We start from the raw sequence: 19,387 nt of genomic DNA, 5'->3' as shown, positions 1-19,387 counted from the left end.
CTGGAGGACATGGATCATAATGACGTACTAATAACTATACAATTTTTGACAGTAGTAAGAGTGTGCATCGCGAGCAAATGGAAGAGTTCACAGGTCCCGACCGCCCAAGAAATAATGACCAAGATGCAACATAATTGTAATATGGAGAGGATGATAGCAATCAGCAGTGATAGGGGATTCAAGTTTGAAGTGGCATGGGGGAAATGGTTGGATTACTCAAATTCTAGGTATGAATGGGAATAGGGAAATAATGATATGTGTGTCCATTTGGTGTCGAAATAGAGATATAATCATTGGGGTTCTTTGATATATATTGTTGCTGATACTGAAAATAGGAATTCAGAATACAGATAATTATTTACTGTTATGGATTGTCGGCTGGATTAAGATTAAAATTGAAATCACAATGTAAATGAAAATGGAAATGAATAATGCTGCCCATCATCTGTAAGTGCAAAATTTGTTGTTAAAATTCAATAAAAATTTTATGGTTCAAAAAAAAAAAAAATTAAAAACCCACACTCCGCTCCTACTGGGCAACAAAAGCTGTCCACAGCACCCCTGTATTTGCAGGAGTTATGTCCCAAGTCTGTTATGGAGCCCTAATGAGATTCCTCCACTTCAGTGACAATTCCCAAGCCCCCCCCCCCCCCCTCAAGAACTGACCAAACTATTATCGGCTAGAAAAATTGAGACCCCTAATTTTAATCCTCCAAAATTAATTTCTAAATTCCTATACTCCAAAGCAAAATGAGGCAGTCGAAGAGTCCTTGATGAGTTACAAGGACCATCGTCACTCTAAGAGTGCCAAATATGGAATCAAACTGTACAAAACATGTGAGAGCTCACCTTCTTAATTTATGAAGGTAGGGACCACCAAATCAACCCCCCAAACTGCCTCCAGACAATTGGCATCCCAGGCAAAATTGTCTGGGAGCTAATGACTCCCTTTCTCCATCAAGCGTACCACGTGTATACTGACAACTACTACACAAGCATCCCCTATACAAATTCCTCCATGCTGCAAATTTAGGGGCCTGTGTGACAGTCAGTAAAAACTGAGTGGGGTTTCCGTCACAATTGGTGTCCAGACGTTTTGAGAAGGGGCGTCATTCTCACTCGCAAGTGACCAGCTTACTGCAGTGAAGTGGAATGACAGGAAGGAAGTCTACATGCTGACTACACTGCACGCAGACACCACTGTGACGGTCACAGAGACACCAATCTGAGTCACAGATTATAACAAATTTATGGGTGGCGTTGACCTGTCAGATCAGGTTCTGCAACCATACCTGGTGAAGCGGAAGACCAGGCCCTGTTACAAAAAGGTGACAATCTACCTTATCCAAATTGCTACATACAACAGTTTTGTCCTGTACAAAAAGTCCCAAGGACCGCTCACTTTCCTCCAGTTCCAGGAAAAAATTGTTGCGGATCTCATGTTTGCGTCGATGGCACAAGGGGAAGCCTTCGTGTTTAGGGATGCCCAGAGACTTGCAGAGCGCCATTTTCCCTGTCACTCCCACCCAAAAGTATCCTCAAAAAAGATCCCGGGTTTGTAGGAAGCATGGTAGACGGAGTGATTCCTGGTACTATTACCCCATGTGCCCATCCCAACCAGGCCTTTGTATTTCCCCCTGTTTTGAGACATACCACACATCTTACATTAGGTTGTTTTTTTTTTTTTTTTTCAATAGTTTATATTTTCTGCTTAGTGGCCCCAGTAGAATAATTTTTATGGAACAAGTAATAGAGAATATTTTCATCAGTAGATTCCATTTTACCCCATTTCACAATTAATTCCAAGACTTGATCAATCACATACCAAACTACTATTCCAACAAATTCTCATCCACGTACCCACATTTGTACACTCCAGAGTGTTGACCCCACAAATGTTCTAAATGTTCTTGAAAAGTCAGATCATCTGAACATTAATTCTAGGACTTGATTACTCACAAACATTTTTGACCATTTATCTGACTGTTTTTACGTCTATGTCTCGCTACACAAAACTTTGGCTTCCATTTATATTACTTACTAGCTGAAGAGCCAGCGTTGCCTGGGCATAGTAACCAACTGTGGTTAGTTATAACAAATTATAATGATTATATTGCACATAAAAACATTTCACATCATATATTCAACACTACAGATTTGCAACACAAATTAACTAAGTGATTACCCAAGTATTGATAGTATTTTATTTTCAACTCATTCAAGAGCCTTTTGATAAACATGTGTACCTGTGTATCTAACCCTATCCTGTGTGATAATGTCTGCTGAGCTGTGTACCTAATCCTCTCCTGTGTGATACTTTCTGCTGAGCTGTGTATCTAATAGTATCATGTGTTACTGACTGCTCAGCCGTGTATCTAATCCTATCCTGTGTGATACTGACTGCTCAGCCGTGTATCTAATCCTATCCTGTGTGATACTGACTGCTGAGCCGTGTATCTAACCCTATCCTGTGTGATACTGACTGCTGAGCCGTGTACCTAATCCTATCGTGTTACTGACTGCTCAGCTGTGTATCTAATCCTATCCTGTGTGATACTGACTGCTGAGCTGTGTATCTAATCCTCTCATGTGTGATACTGACTGCTGTGCTGTGTATCTAATCCTATCCTGTGTGATACTGACTGCTGAGCAGTGTATCTAATCCTGTCCTGTGTGATACCGTCTGCTGAGCCGTGTATCTAACCCTATCCTGTGTGATACTGACTGCTGAGCCGTGTACCTAATCCTATCATGAAATAAAAAAAAGGGGAAACTAATCCAGCTCACCGCACTGCCTTGCTGGTAGGATCCAGATCCTGCGCACGGATTTGACTAGGCAGTCAATCAATAATAGGAAAGATACTGGGCTCCCCCTGCAGTCTGTGTCAGAGGGTGGTCTGTGTTGGCACAGTAATAAATTGTGTTATTTCCAGCTTTACAGAAGGACGATAACACCATAGAAATGATAAGAATAATAGGCCTCAGTTACCACAACTGTCTACAACAGCTCTGGGACAGCGTGGCGAGTTTTGAGTGGCGACTTTTGTGTTTCGACTTTTATGTGGCGAGGTTGGTGTATGTGTGGTGAAATGTGTGCTGAGGGTGGTATATGTGTTGAAGCACGTGGTAGTGTGTGGCGCATTTTGTGTGTGGTGAGTATCCCATGTCAGGGCCCCATCTTAGCAACTGTACGGTATATACTCTTTGGCGCCATTGCTCTCATTCCTTAAGTCCCCCTTGTTCACATCTGGCAGCTGTCAATTTGCCTCCAACACTTTTTCCCCATTATGTAGATAGTGGCAAAATTGTTTGGTGAATTGGAAAGCACGGGGATAAAATTTCGCCTCACAACATAGCCTAGGACGCTCTCACGGTCCAGACGTGTGACTATGCCAAATTTTGTGGCTGTAGCTGCGACGGTGCGGATGCCAATCCCGGACATACACACACACCCACATTGAGCTTTATATATTAGATGCTGGCGATACGGGCAAGATCACTTTATTGAAGGGTCTCTAATAATGAGGAAGTTCCATACTTATACACTATGGGCTTTACTGTATGGTTTTTGCCGAACCTCTGGTATCAGACAATACTTTACGGTTTTTGTACAGAAATGGTTGTTTTGTGCATATAGCGGTTCTGACCTTGGCGGGTGGGAGCTTGCTATGGTGCACCACGTCTATTGGCACATTTGTCTCTCATATAGGGACTGATGGAGCTAAAACGAACGTTGTCCGACCAGTCTCTGAAAGTGTCTGCCATTCTAGCCCTGCTGGTGTTCTTTCATCTTTAGAACAAACTCCGCTTTGCCACATAGTTGGCTGCATTTTCATCCATATTTTGCCCTTTATTCCAGTACAGTTTATTCTTCCTGCTACAATATACTCAAATGCGGGACAATTGTTTTGATAGCAAGACCAAGTTTTATAGTCCGCCAATGTGTTTTTTTAAGTTGCATGCCTCCCTGTGCTGGAAGGATTTTCTTGTTTGCTTAATGTCTCTGTAAGCTTTGAATGGGTCTTGGAAATTTTTCATTGTGTGCCATCTATTGTTATAGGCAAAGCCGTGTGTCCAGTTACTCACATTGGTGCCATATTGGATATATTTCTGAACACATAAAAACTAGAGCAATCAAATATGAGGCGTGTTCCCCAGAAAGTACAAAAAAATATCGTAACAGTGAAAAAAAATGCAAATTGTAAATTTTCCAACTTGTGTTGCATCAACTGCACAAAAAAATGGTGGTATCAAACTAATCACTACCTCCCTAGATAAATAGATTAGAGGGTACAATTTATATAGAAAAAAAAAAAACATTTCTGAAGGATTTCTGTTTCTTTTGACCAACAAAGGCTCTGTAAGTATGACAATCTATTTCAAATAAAGCCAAATTTGTCACATTGTGCCCCTTCCTGTCCGAGCCCTGCCGTTTGTACAAACAGAACTTTTTGACTACATATGGGATATCGCCGCGCTCATAAGAAAGTGGATAACAAATTGTGGGGTCCACTTTTTGGTTTAATATTTGACAAAAGTGAAAAATTCAGGTCTAAAACAAGATTTTTGTGAAAAAAATGAACTTTTTCAGTATGACGACCTAATGTTGTCAATTTATGTGTCTAACCTGTGGGTTCAAATTGCTCAATATATCCCTGGATAAAATCTTTCAGGGGTGTAGTTTCCAAAATGGGGCCAGTTGTGTGTGTGTGTGGGGGTTCTGCTGTTTAAGCACATCTCCAAACCCGATATGGCATCCGCTCTCACAATTTTGAGATTAAAAAGTCAAACGGCACTCCTTCCCTTCCGAGCTCTGCTATGCACCCAAACAGTGGTGGGCCATCAGCGTACTCAGGACAAATTTCACAACAACCTTTATGGGTCTAATTTATCCTGTTACCATTGGGAAAATAAAAAAAATGGGGGCGAAAAGATCATTTTTGTGGAAAAAATTATTTTTTATTTTCACGGCTCTACATTATAAAGTTCTGTGAAGCACTTGGGGGTTCAAAGTACTCACCACACATCTAGATAAGTTCCTTGGGGGGGTCTAATTTCCAAAAACGGTTACTTGTGGGGGGTTTACTCTGTTTAGGCACATCAGGGGCTCTGCAAACGAGACATGGCTTCCGATCTCAATTCCAGCCAATTCTGCGTTGAAAAAGTGAAAGGGCGCTTCTTCCCTTCCGAGCTCTGCCATGCCCCCAAACAGTGTTGTTTTTCCCAACATATGAGGTATCGGCATATTCAGGAGAAATTGCACAACAAATTTTGTGGTTCAATTTCTCATTTTACACTTGTGAAAACAAAAAAAAATGGTTCTGAAATAAAATGTTTGTGAAAAAAAGTTAAATGTTCATTTTTTCCTTCCACGTTGCTTCAGTTCCTGTGTAGCACTTAAAGGGTTAATAAACTTCTTGAATGTGGTGTTGAGCACCTTGAGGGGTACAGTTTTTGGAATGTTGTCACATTTGGGTATTTTCTGTCAAGTAGACCCCTCAAAGCGACTTCAAATTTGTTGCGGTCCCAAAAAAAATGGTTTTGTAAATTTTGTTGTAAAAATGAGAAATCGCTGGTCAACTTTTAAGCCTTATAACTTCCTAATGAGAAAAAAAATTGTTTCCAAAATTGTGCTGATTTTCAAAATTTTTGCCAATTTTCTATTTTTTTTCATAAGTAAACGCAAGGCATATTGAAGAAATTTTACCACTCACATGAAGTACAATATGTCACGAAAAAAACAATCTCAGAATCAGCGGGATCTGTTAAAGCGTTCCAGAATTATAACCACATAAAGTTACAGTGGTCACAATTTTAAAAATTGGCTTGTTCATTAAGTACCAAATTGGCTCTGTCACTAAGGGGTTAAGGTTCCCATGTCCTCAAAGGGGAGGGCAAATTTTTTTAGAGGCCTTTGCTACTGCAACATCTAATTACGGGGCTTTATCCCAGGATGTAGACGCTGAATCCTAAAAGGGGTATTTCCTTTTATGGGATGGTACCGAAGAATTTTTCCTATCGGGTTTCTCCCATTCTTTTTTGATCAGGGCCTGTATATTTTTTTTCATTCAAGGGAAATGATCTCTGCTTTTTCTGGGCCAATCTCCCAAACATAATATCCTGCACCGCTTTTTCAGGCCGAGGGTCTATCACCCCCATTGTGGTTCTTACAGCCTTAACCAGACTTTCCACCTCCTCTAGAAGATAACTTTGTCGTCTGAGGAAGAATCCGATACATCTGAGCCTTTTCCCTCAGAGCTAGAGGACTCAGACTGGGGGTACTGGGCGGCTTTCTGTTCTCTAACATTACCCCCTGCGTGAGGGATCTAAAGGTATCTTCGACCTCCGATTTAATCACCGATCTTAGCTTGGATGCGAAGTCTGGGGTCTCTTCACACAACACTTGTTCTATGCAGGAATGGCACAGTCTCTTTTCCCAGGTGACTGGTAACTCTCTGTTACACATGGAGCAATTTCTGAGTATGAATTTTCCCACTCTTTTCCTTCCCTGAATAATGAAAGAAGAAAAGGGGGGACCCCAATTACAAGGTGAACTTTCATGAAGATCACTCACCAATCAGACTCAGCCACAGGTACCGGCTCTAAAGGAGGAACAAGGGTCCATTAAGAGGATTTTTGAGGCTGGAGACTTGTCCATTGCGCCGGATCTCCTGCTGTGCTGAGTAGAATGGCTGCTGGAATGTCCACTTCGCTTGTCTGCAGAATCATGCCTCTTAAGGGCTGGAATGTCCACTTCGCTTGTCTGCAGAATCATGCCTCTTAAGGGCTTGTCACACTAAGCGATATCGCTAGCAATATCGCTATAACATGTGACGTTATAGCGATATTGCTACCGATATCGCTGTGTCTGATACTTACCTACGACCCGCTCCCCCGCTGGTTATCGCTGATCGCGCGAGAACGTCCAGGACTGTTTCTCGTCGTCAGCTTCCTGCTGGGCTTCCTATGCAGAGACGAGCGACGAGCGTGGAGCCGGGCGGGAGGACGCAGGATCGCCTAGTGTGACAGGTAAGTAGCGACCCCCGTCCCCAGCGATGTCGCTGGTGAGATCTGCCTGTGTGGCAGCTCACTAGCGACCACTTAGCGATGTACCAGCGATCCTGACCGCGTCATATCGCTGGTCGGGATCGCTGGTACATCGCTAAGTGTGACAGTACCTTAAGGTTGCAGTTTCTGTCTATGGCGCTGCTGCTGTGGTTCACTGTCCTGCATCATGCTGCTCGACCGCTTGATGCAGGGAGCATGTCCATGCTTCTCCCTTTTAAATAAGTCACCTGGTGTCCTCAGCCCTACTTCTGGTTTACCCTGGAAGTACCTCTCCGTATAATCTCTCTGGCCACTTTATCAGTGGGCACCTCGGCTCGTCTCCGCCCGTGCACCAGACGGAAAACCCGAAAGCCCTGCACCTGAAATCTGGTGCGGCGACTGCGCTCCTCCCACTCACCCTACAAGACCCATCAGTCCCAGTTTCAGGGCACCGCTCCAACCATGGCAAGGGCCTCCCCTCTGCCTGAACTGGACTGGCCCATTTTCATTCCAGGTACACCGAACTGAAGGTTCTCCGTCAGGGACATGAAACCAACTGATGCTAGGGAGAGGTACAGCCCTTTTATCTGTAGGTTTCCTGTCCCTGAAGAGCGGATCCCCTCTCTCCGTGGGGCTGTCATGGGGGAGGGGGCAGGAGAAACATTGCTCTAGAATATAGTAATGATGTGTGCAAGAGCCTTAGAAAACAGCACCCACATTTTGCCCTCTAGAAAGTAATAATGCCCTTAGCGTAACTCTTTCACAGCCACAACAATAGGTGCCCACTTAACATTTAATATTGTTCCAAGTCCACCCCCATTCAGCTCCCCTCTGCACAGGTATAATACTCTTATACATAGTTTAATGCCCCCTCACTCTATAGTACCCCTCACACAGCATACTATCCACTTAGTAGCCCCTAAACTGTTTGATGGCTGCAACACTCTGATGACCCCCATACTGTACAAATACCCCACATCATCTCCCAACACTGTATGGTGGCCCCCTAAATAGCCTCCATATGATATAATGCACACCCCAGAGACAAACTCTATAATGCACTCCCCATGAAAGTTAAAAAAAAAAAAAAAAAAACATAAAATACTCACCTCTCCTCCTCATAACCCCGCTGCTTCAAGAACCCGCTTATCTCAGGAGAGCGGGAGTCAAGTAATGACGCCAATATGCTCGCTATCAGGGGGAATGATGGGAGAGAGATCATGACACTCCCCATCTCATTAGCGCTATATCGGCATCCAGCCAATACAGTTGAATGTTATGATTGGGTCACTGAGGAGGAAAGCAAGACCAAGCTAAGCCACAGAAAACCAGAGAGGTTGGTAACTAAGCGGATTGCAGACCCCTGATCCTATCCACACAACTAGCAGTAGCCGTGGAGCGTACCTACGATGATCCTAGACGCCTCGACACAGCCGGAGAACTAAATAAGCCTAAAGCAAGAAAGTGGAAATCTAAACTGCCCCAGAGCAGACCCCAAAGGAATAGACAGCCCCCAAACATATATTGTCGGTGAGACAAGATGAAAACACAAACGCAGGTAGGAAAATAGGCTGAGCAAACGATGGGGCCCACACTAACTAGACAGGAAAGGAAAGACACTGTCTGCAATCACGCAAAAAACCCTGCAAAAATGTCCAATACGTCTGATAGAAAAATACTGAAGTCACTTGACTTCGCCCACTATATCAGCACTCTGGCATATTCTGAGAGCAGAGCAAAAAGAGGCCAATCTAATAAGGGACAAAAACAAACTGGTACAAGCAGTAACATAATGATGGTGATTCAGCACAGCCCCAGCCGGGACTGGCTGACCACACAAAACTGAATAGACAAAACTAAATCAAATGTGAACAATAGCGAAAGAACACTTAGCTTGAGCATGCAGGGACTGAGCTGGAAACTAAGAAATCAGGAGGCAGGAAAAAAAATCTCCAGCAGGGATAGAGGGAGTCAGCTGTCTTAAATCCAGTCAAAAACTCCAGATGTCCAATCGTCCTCCTCATTATCAGGTGGCAGGCCTCTGTTAATTAGATCAGCTCCATTACCTCCTGTAACCACCAGAGGGAGCCCGGAAAGAGAACTCGCGACCCCTCTGTCAATATAACCAGCTCCACTACCTTCACTAGTAACCAGAGGTAGGCCAGAAAGTGAATTCACAACAGTTGAACTTGCATTGACGGTCCTTATGGGTCACAGTGCAGGAAGATAGAGTCTCCCTACTCTACCGAAGAGTGTTAACTGTATGGGCGCACTGCACACGCCCATACAATTAACAGTAGCGTAGCTCCAGGTGGGCTCCTCAGAGCGCAGGGCCACCACCCCCTCTCAGTAGCTATGTTACTAGACTCTACCAAAGCCGCATAGTGCAAAGAACTTCCCAAATCCACACGCACAGCTATATTCCTCTGTTTAATCAAAATCAATACATTAAGTGTAAATAGAAATTATTTTCATCACAGGAAGACACACTAGTACTAGACGTAAGCTGGATTCACACACCTGTAAGATACGGTCTGTGCCTAGACAGCAATACCCAACCTAACAGCAGGGCTCCTGACCTGAGCTGCCTTGTAAGCACATGAGGTCATGCAAGTCAGAAGAGTTGCCAGATATTACAGTCCGTGCAGAAACCATTCATAATGGACATCTGCATCCAGCATTATTAAGGGTATGTTCCCACGGTCAGTAAACGCTGCAGGTTTGACACTCCATACCTCCGCAGCTTCAAACCCGCAGCAGCCAGATGTTACAGCATAGTGGATGAGATTTCATGAAAACCCATCTCCACTGTGTCCCGAGACGCCTCCGGCTTCCCTGCTGAGACACACATGCGGCGCGTCTTTCCAGACCGCAGCATGTCAATTTATGTAGCGGAGACACTCAGACTCCGCTGCGTAAATTACCCATTCACTATCATTAGATGTGGTAAAACCGCATTATCTTCTTAGGCTGGTTTCTCATTTGCATTCAGGAGGGCTGCGGATGGCTGCCTACTTCCTCCTTTCTTCCTCCCTGAAGCTCCGCCTATGCTCTGCCTACTGCCGCATGCGCCCTGCGTACCTATCTTTAACACTGGGTACGCAGGAATATGCATTGTATGCAGATGCGTCTGCATGCGGCGATTTGATGTGTGCGGCGACCGCACGGAAATGCAAAATTATATTAAGTGCGGGAACGCAGCTTACTACCCATGTGTGCTAATTTAAATAATGTCGTACCTTGTTTCAACCGGAAGTTCGCATACACTGCAGTTGTCGCGATGAGCTGAGCTGATCGCGAGAACTGTCATGCACGAGACCGCCGGGGACCAAGTTATCTCCGGTCATCAGTGGTTATCAGCTTAAAGCTCCGCTGTGTCTGGATGTCAGGCTGAGTGGTGGCATAACGCCACCGTTCAGCCAAAGGCATCTAGATGTAGCAGAGCTGGACTCGTCTTGGGACAGTATGTATATCTTCTCTGCGGACAGGTATGGTATACTGTTGCTTTTTTATTTTATTTGTCTTACAGCAGAACGAGGGTGTCGGTGGAATAGGCGATGCAGTAAGTATGGTTTAATTAAGATCAATTAAAGGAGTCGGTGTCATTATTTCAATTAAAGAACTTTATTCTGGCTGTGTGTTTATTTACCATGTAACTGTAGGATTAGTAATGGATAGGTGTCTTATAGACACTTCTCCATTACTAAGCCGTGGGCTTGATGTCACTAGACAATAGAAAGGTGACATCAACCCCACAAATATTACCCCACTTGCCATTGCTACAGGGCAAGTGGGAAGAGCCGGGTAATGTGCCACAATTGGCGCATCTTTGGATGCGCCAATTGTGGGGCGGCTGCGGGCTGCTATTTTTAGGCTGGTGAGGGCCAAAATCCATGGGCCTCGCCAGCCTGAGAATACTAGGCCACAGTTGTCTGCTTTTTTCTTGGCAGGTTAACACAAATAGGGGGACCCCATGTTTTTCTTTTTTTTAAGGAGTGCTCACTGTTTTTGCTAACTATCCAATGTAAGCAGACTGCTGCGGCCTGGTATTATCAGGCTGGTAAGGTTTATGGATATCGGATCCTTACCAGCCTGAAATAACAGTCCCAGTAGTATGCGTTACTCTGGCTGGTTAACAAATATAGGGAGACCCTAGGCCATTTAAAAAAAATATATATTTATAAAAAAGGAGAGGACCTCTCTCTCTGTGCTTTCCTCCACTTCCTGTTTCATGTACTTCTGGCTGTGTCTCAAGATTCTCGATTATTTAAATTAGTGCACAGTACTGCGTAGTAAGCTGCGTTCCTGCACTTAATACGAATGTGACCAGGAAGATAATGCGGTTTTACCGCATCTGATGATAGTGAATGGGTAATTTACGCAGCTACATAAATTGACATGCTGCGGTCTGGAAAGACGCACCGCATGTTCGTCTCTGCGGGTGAGCCACGGGCATCGGTGCATTAATAGCGGGCATGAGAATTCTTGACATCCCAACCACTATGCTGTAACAGCTGGGCGCTGCAGCTTGGACATTGCGGATGTACGCAGCATCCAACCTGCAGCGTTTACTGACAGTGGGAACATATTTGCAAAAAGGAAATCACTTTTTTTTCCTTCCCAGAAGCCAACTTTCAAATAGCTTTATTTCAAGTGACAAAAAAAACGCATGCAATGAAAAAAAGCATCAAAAAAGCATGTAAAAAAGCAGGTGACCTGCTAGTGACCTCAGATGTAGATTTGGTGCAGATCTCACCTACGTCAAATCCTGAGCAAATACGGAGCCATTCCTGATCGTGTGCACATACCCCAACAGGGCTGCGGAGTTGGTAAGCCAAACCACTGAATCCTCAATTTCCCGGATTCCCGACCCCACTGTACTGCCTTACTACTGAGCATGTACATAAAGTGCAGCACAGATTCATCTCTACTAAACCTCTGACCCCACAGTACTGCCTTACTACTGAGCATGTACATAAAGTGCAGCACAGATTCCTCTCCGCTACGACTCCACAGCACTGGACACTACTGAGCATGTACATAAAGTGCAGCACAGATTCATCTCATCTATGACCCCACAGCACTGGTCACTACTGAGCATGTACATAAAGTGCAGCACAGATTCATCTCAAATGAAAGCTGAAATCCTTAGATCAGGAACGGAACACACATTTATAGGACATTTTAGAACTTTCCCAAATTATCTTTATTATTGTTCATTTTTATAGCGCCATTTATTCCATGGAGCTTTACATGTGAAAAAGGGGCATACACAGACATGAGCAATACAAGGCACACACAAGTACAGAAGGAGAGAGGACCCTTCCCACGAAGGCTCCCAACGCTATGAAACCATTTACAGTACATCTTACACTGATCTGCTGAACCAATTTATTATGTACTAGCTGAAGAGCACGGCGCTGCCTGGGCATAGTAACTAACTATGGTTAGTTATAACAAATTATAATGATTATATCTATATCGCTAGCTATCTATCTAATATATAAAGCTGAAAGTGTGTATGTATGTATGTGTGTATGTATGTGTGTGTATGTCCGGGATAGGCATCCGCACCGTCGCAGCTACAGCCACAAAATTTGGCACAGTCACACGTCTGGACCCCGAGAGCGTCCTAAGCTATGTTGTGAGGCGAAATTTTAACCCCGCGCGTTCCAATTCACCAAACAATTTTGCCCATCTACATACTGGGGAAAGTGTGTGCGCGTCACGCCCCGCCCCTCATTATGATGTAACAATGCCCCTATCTACATAATGGGGAAACAGTGTGTGCGTATCAAGCCCCGCCCCTCATTATGATGTCACAATGGTTGCCATGGCGACGCTGATGTCATCATAGGTTGCAAGCCCTGCCGCCGCTCATTATGATGTTATAATGGTTGACTATGAGATGGAGGATATGTGATGGGTATATGGGCACTGGACCATGGGATGGAGGATATGTATGACGGGTATATGGGCACGGGACTATGGGATGGAGGATGTGTGATGGGTATCTGGGCACGGGACTATGGGATGGAGGATATGTATGACGGGTATATGGGCACGGGACTATGGGATGGAGGATATGTATGATGGAGAATATGTATGACGGGTATATGGGCACGGGACTATGGGATGGAGGATGTGTGATGGGTATATGGGCACTGGACTATGGGATGGAGGATATGTATGACGGGTATATTGGCACGGGACTATGGGATGGCGGATATGTATGATGGGTATATGGGAACGGGACTATGGGGTGGAGGATATGTATGATGGGTATATGGGCATGGGACTATGGGGTGGAGGATATGTATGATGGGTATATGGGCATGGGACGAAGGATGTGTGATGGGTATATGGGCACTCGACTATGGGATGGCGAATATGTACGATGGGTATATGGGCATGGGACTATGGGATGGAGAATATGTATGATGGGTATATGGGCATGGGACAATGGTATGGAGGATGTGTGATGGGTATATGGGCACTCGACTATGGGATGGAGGATATGTATGATGGGTATATGGGCACGGGCCTATGGGATGGAGGATGTGTGATGGGTATATGGGCACTCGACTATGGGATGGAGGATATGTATGATGGGTATATGGGCACGGGACTATGGGATGGAGGATAATTATAATTTGCTAAAACTAACCACAGTTAGTATGCCCGGGCAGCGCTGGGCTCTTCAGCTAGTTATATATATATATATTAGGAGTCGATCCATTTTATACCAACTCCACAGTCCTGGTTACTAACAACCAATAAAGGGATATTTGCTCTCAAAAACCCCAATCCAAAGTGCCTTTTTTTGCCAGAAAAATTGTGTAAAACATTGTTCATTCCGCCGTTTTTGAACATTTTGGAGATCTGCAAAAAATGAAAAAATACCGATTCTGGTAGAGTCACACCAGCTCTGCCAAAACGGAAGGAGCGGGTGTGTGGCAATGTTCAGCGGTGTCATTCATTCCTAGATGTGGCATGCTCTACAGCAGAAATATTACGCCAGTATCTGGCTGGATTATGATGTCTGGCGAGGCTGCTGGCAAGATGTACACGATTCATTCAACAGGTTGGTCAGAAATACAAATTAATTTTCGTCCTAAATGCCCATTTGACACCATAATCTAAAATATTTTCTGACAATTAAAAATTCCATATCCTGCCCCAACTGCTTTTTTTTCCTACTTCCTTTTTGATGGTTTGAGAATCCCAGCGAATGCGGATATAGTCATACAAAGCATCATCAGGAGGGCAGATACCCCAGCCATGTCTGTACAGCACAGCTTAGCGAGACTCGGGAGGGACAGAGTGCTATTTGGAGAACAAATTCTAGAATAGTTTGCCGACTCCATATAGAGTCCCTAAGGGTCAGAAGAGCAGAATCTCAAGTGTCTCCATTTTGGAAACTATACCCCCTATGAATTTACCTTCAGGTGTTGTGATGATTTTGACTCCATGTTTGTTTTCCAAAAAAAAGCAGCTTTGGATGTTGCAGTGAAAATTGCAAGTTTGCCAATATAGTGCCAGTACGTTGTAGTGCCCAGCTCATGCGCCTGGAGACATGCACCCGTAAATTAGGAGGGCTCTCATCACTAGAGAAATGCCAAACAAATGGCCACTAAATGTGGTTTAGGCACCTTATGTGGCATATGCCATGTTCAGTATATGTAAGGCCGGTTACACATTTTCGGTTGGGTCCGCAGTGTTTCGTCCACATCCATCCGCATGCGTCATGCGTCCCTATCTTTAACATGGTGTACGCATGTACATGCATTTGCATGCGTCCGTCTGTGGATGCGTACGCATGCATCGCTTCCAGGGGTGCGGCATGGCACGGAAAACACATGTTGCAATTTTGGGGGCGTCAAATATCCGCAGCCATACACATGCGGTCGGAATGGGCCAAAACAACACATTACAGTCTATGGAAACGCTTGCATACGCTTTGCGTTTGCATACGCATTTACACAGACACGCCCATTGGGAGTGGCTTGTGTACATTCAAAAATTCGCTGGGAAAATAGCACTTGCCAATCGTCCGCAAACGCATGCATGCGTTTTTGCATGCGTTTGCGGACAAAACCCTGAGGACACAACCGCAAATGTGAACCTAGCCTAAGCTATAACCAGGAGTGGGTGAAAAATGCAGAAGTGGTGAGGTGTTTCTATTATACTTTTCCTCTGATTGACCCACTCCTGGTTTTGACTTACAAATATGGATGTAAAATACTGACCAAATACTGAACATGTGAACGTGGCCTTTGAAGGAGTGAGGCATTTGGATTTGGGAGAACAGCATTTGTTGGTTTTCATTTGTGGAGTTATAGCTCTTTTTCAGAGTCTTTATAGTAAGTTAACAGTAACAAGGCAGATGATGAACCTGAGTAGGTACATTTTACATAACATTTTTTATTACATTTATCCTGCACTTGCATCAGGGTTTCCATCTAAATCTCTGAAGGATGTGATTCATATGAACAGCCCCCCCCCCCCCCCGAGGCTTCCACTCACTATAAAGGGACAGCAAAGTTACTCCAGACTCAGGTCTGCTCTCTGTTCAGCACTGTCTATTTCAGAGGTGCACAAAACTGTGGTGGACCACGCTTTTATGCACGACAAAAAATACAGATCGCTGGATCATAAGCCAGACAGCGTCTCCATCTGCCTCATGTATTTCAGAGATTTACATAGAAATCCCCTTATAAACGCTCAGCACAGGATAAATGATTAGACAACTTTATTATTCGGGTTGGTGGAATTACAGCGATGATACCAGATTTATATCAGGGTTTTTTATGTTTGGCTGCTGTCACACACTACACTTTTTATTGCGCTTCCACATATTTAGATAACTATAATTTTTTCATATTTTGGCTGACAAGTCATGTGAGGTCTTGTTTCTTGCGGGACGAATTGACGTTTTTATTGGTACCATTTTGGGGCACAACATTTAATCACTTTCACGATCGCCCGGCGACATCGTGCAGGCACAGCTCACATGATCACCATGACGTAAACGTACATCATGTAGGAAGGGATCAATGTTTGAATGTTGTCACTTTAGTCTGGCTAATAGACCAGATGAGACAACCCTTTCATAGACAGTAAGGAGAGTATAACCTTCAATAAAACCACAGAAATTCTAGAGAACACATCTGCATGAGGCAAATCACTATTGCTTCTGAAGAGTTAAGCTGGAGTCACACATAGCGACTCACCAGCGATCCCGACAATAATATCAACGTGTCAGGATCGCTGGTGAGTCGCTATGTGATCGCTGGTGAGCTGTCACACAGACAGCTTCACCAGCGATCAGTACAGCGACGCCGAGTGGGCGGCGTCGCTGTGTTCGTTAGTTACCAGCGCGCTGATGCAGGGAGCTGGTCTCCCGCCTGTCACACGCAGCGATGCGTGCTGGCCAGCGGGAGACCAGCGACCAAAGAAAAGTCCAGAGGTTTCCCAGAGCGATCAGCGATACCGGCAGGGGGGCCGGTCGCTGATCGCTGTCACACACAGCGATCTCGCTGGTGAGATCGCTGTTGTGTCACAAAAGTTGTGACTCAGCAGCGATCTCGCTAGCGAGATCGCTATGTGTGACGGGGCCTTTAATGGTAAGAAGTCGTTCCTGGTGTTTATGTAAGGACATGACCTTGAAAGAAAGTGACCTATACAAGAGGATATCCTGATCCCACAAGCTGGATCTGCCAGACACTGTATCGCAAGATAATGGATAGAATGTGAAGGCAATGCATGTGTGTGGTCACTAGGACCCCTCGGTGTCACGGCTATGGACACATACCTTCGGGCACAGCCGCAGCAGCAGCAGCAGCCAGCAGGCGGACTGGGTGGACCTGGGAGGAGCCGTTCTTCCGTAAAGTCACATTCTCTGGTCCCAACTGGAAGTGCGGAGCATTAAACGGGTTCACCCGGGCTAACTGGGTTACAGTGGAGTACATGGTGGCAGCTGTGGATTTAAAGCAGGACTGTCATCATACATGCTTGGTAGCCACACACTGATGAAAAGTATACTTGGTAGATCTTCAGAGAATACACTGGTAGACTTTGGTGTCTGGATGTGATAACTAAGCAGGCAGAAGAACCCTCGGCTGGTCCTGCACATGGATGGAGTCAGCACAGGTCACAAGAAAAGTGCTGTAACCGCTTGTCGAAGAAACCAATCAGATTTCCCCTTTCATTTAAAAAATAAAAAGGGTCCTCTAGGAAATGAAAGCTATAATATGATTGGTCACAGATATTACCATTGCTGATGTTATTATCTGGAAGGGTGATATAACGATATGAACTTATATTTAAACATCGATCTTTGTGGTTTTCAACACTATGCTATAAACTTCCTAGCCTGCTCCACTGCCTGCCTATTACATAACTACCTCATAATGCATTCTACTATTTTTTTGGGAGTACACCTCTCTTTATCACCAGGAGTTCATGGCGTCCTCCTCGAGAGACATTATGCTTTTTTTTTTTCTTTTTTTTACTACTGGTTTTAAGTTTAATTGTATTATAATGGATCTCTTTTTTCTGGGGTAATTGTGCACCAGGAATTTTCTTTTTTATTTAATTCTTGACAGGACATGCCATTGATTTTATTACATGTGGACACTATTGATGAGAGTATACTCGTTGCTCAGGTGATCGCCGAGTATTTTGGAGTATGATTTGCGGCTGCTAGACAGCCTGAATACATGTGGGGATTGCCTGTTTGTTAGGAATTCCACACATGTATTCAGCCCATCTAGCAGCCGTAAATCATGCAGCTGTGTCGACAAAAACTAAATCTCCAAGCACGCTAAAATACTCGGAGGACACCCGAGCAACGAGTATACTCGCTCATCACTAGTGGAAACCTTTTTGTAATTAAGACTGAAAAAAGTCACCACATTCCAATATAATCATAACCCCACCCATCAGCAGCCCGCCAATGAAGACATTTTTCTGGCTAGGTGGACACCATTTTGGTCACAGCCAAACACCGTCATTTCACTCCCAGTGGGAGCCAACCAGAACCTACGAGTGGCCATTACTGGAGCACCTGATCCCATCATTGACAGCAGAGCCGGGCAGCCAGCTATCCCTGACAGATGGGTCACGAAAGACCCGCGATTACTCTTGTATGAGGTTACAAAAAGCTCAGCCCCCCCCAAATCCCTCCATTGCCCACTCCAACGCTTCCTTCCCTGCAGACACAGGTGCCAGTATATAGTAATGGAACCCAAGAACGCGTCATTTACTATGGAACCAAACTGATCAGCGCTAAGGACAGAAGTTATGGAAATCAAGCAATCTGGACTCCACCATTGGTGGAAACCCCGTGTGTGGCATCCGAGGGCATCGCTGGCACATGGGGGCGATGACTGGGCCCTCTGGGGTATTTACAGGACACTGCTGCAGGGGAGGGCGCAGGAGCAGAATTCTCTGAGGACACCGACCATAGGGTCCTGAATGAGGAGAATGTGTCGCCCCCCGCACACAGTGCACGATGGGAGGCGCACCGCTGTAACCCCGCAGATACGGCTCACAAGATCCACGAGGCCAAACGTTACCGCGCCGACTACAAGTGAGCTCTCGGCACACAGCGGTATAACCGGCTCTTCACACCGCCAACCCGGCCATACTGGTGTCACCCACATCACTAGCCGGCGGGAGGCCCGAAGCTTACCCGCACTCACCTAGAAGATGGCGCTCACTCTGCCGGTCATTATGTGCTGACCGACAGGTAGAGGCTAAGGTCCACTGCTGACTCATGCCCTTGTGAAGCGATGATGTCACCGGAAAGCCGCGGCTGCTGAATTGCTGAGGCGTCTCGGTCGGAGTTGACCTAATTTGAACTGAGCTGTAGACAGGTCACAGTGCTGAGGAGCCCAGAATGGCGCTGCTGGAGCGAGGACCTCACTGTAACGCCTCAGTGCTGAGGAGCCCAGAATGGCGCTGCTGGAGCGAGGACCTCAGTGTAACGCCTCAGTGCTGAGGAGCCCAGAATGGCGCTGCTGGAGCGAGGACCTCACTGTAACGCCTCAGTGCTGAGGAGCCCAGAATGGCGCTGCTGGAGCGAGGACCTCACTGTAACGCCTCAGTGCTGAGGAGCCCAGAATGGCGCTGCTGGAGCGAGGACCTCACTGTAACGCCTCAGTGCTGAGGAGCCCAGAATGGCGCTGCTGGAGCGAGGACCTCACTGTAACGCCTCAGTGCTGAGGAGCCCAGAATGGCGCTGCTGGAGCGAGGACCTCACTGTAACGCCTCAGTGCTGAGGAGCCCAGAATGGCGCTGCTGGAGCGAGGACCTCACTGTAACGCCTCAGTGCTGA

The 19,387-nt window shown here is 45.4% G+C and overlaps 1 protein-coding gene across 1 annotated transcript in view; it reads right to left on the bottom strand.

The window, feature by feature from the left end:
- The window catches only part of LOC141060638 (solute carrier family 25 member 3-like), a 43,397-nt gene extending 24,426 nt beyond the window's left edge, over positions 1-18,971 (bottom strand). Inside the window, exons 1-2 of the mRNA XM_073556953.1 lie at positions 18,753-18,971; positions 16,862-17,026 (exon numbers count right to left, since the gene is read on the bottom strand). Of these exons, the coding sequence (XP_073413054.1) occupies positions 16,862-17,026; positions 18,753-18,828 (241 nt within the window). The 5' untranslated portion in view covers positions 18,829-18,971. The remainder of the gene's footprint in view (positions 1-16,861; positions 17,027-18,752) is intronic.
- Between the last annotated feature and the right edge of the window lie 416 nt (positions 18,972-19,387).

The sequence above is a fragment of the Dendrobates tinctorius genome, unplaced genomic scaffold (assembly GCF_039654945.1).
Source record: "Dendrobates tinctorius isolate UK_male_01 unplaced genomic scaffold, ASM3965494v1 ptg000241l, whole genome shotgun sequence".
NCBI classification, from domain to species: Eukaryota; Metazoa; Chordata; class Amphibia; order Anura; family Dendrobatidae; genus Dendrobates; species Dendrobates tinctorius.
The sequence above is the reverse complement of the archived record's forward strand: the minus strand, read 5'-3'. Positions and strand labels throughout refer to the sequence as shown.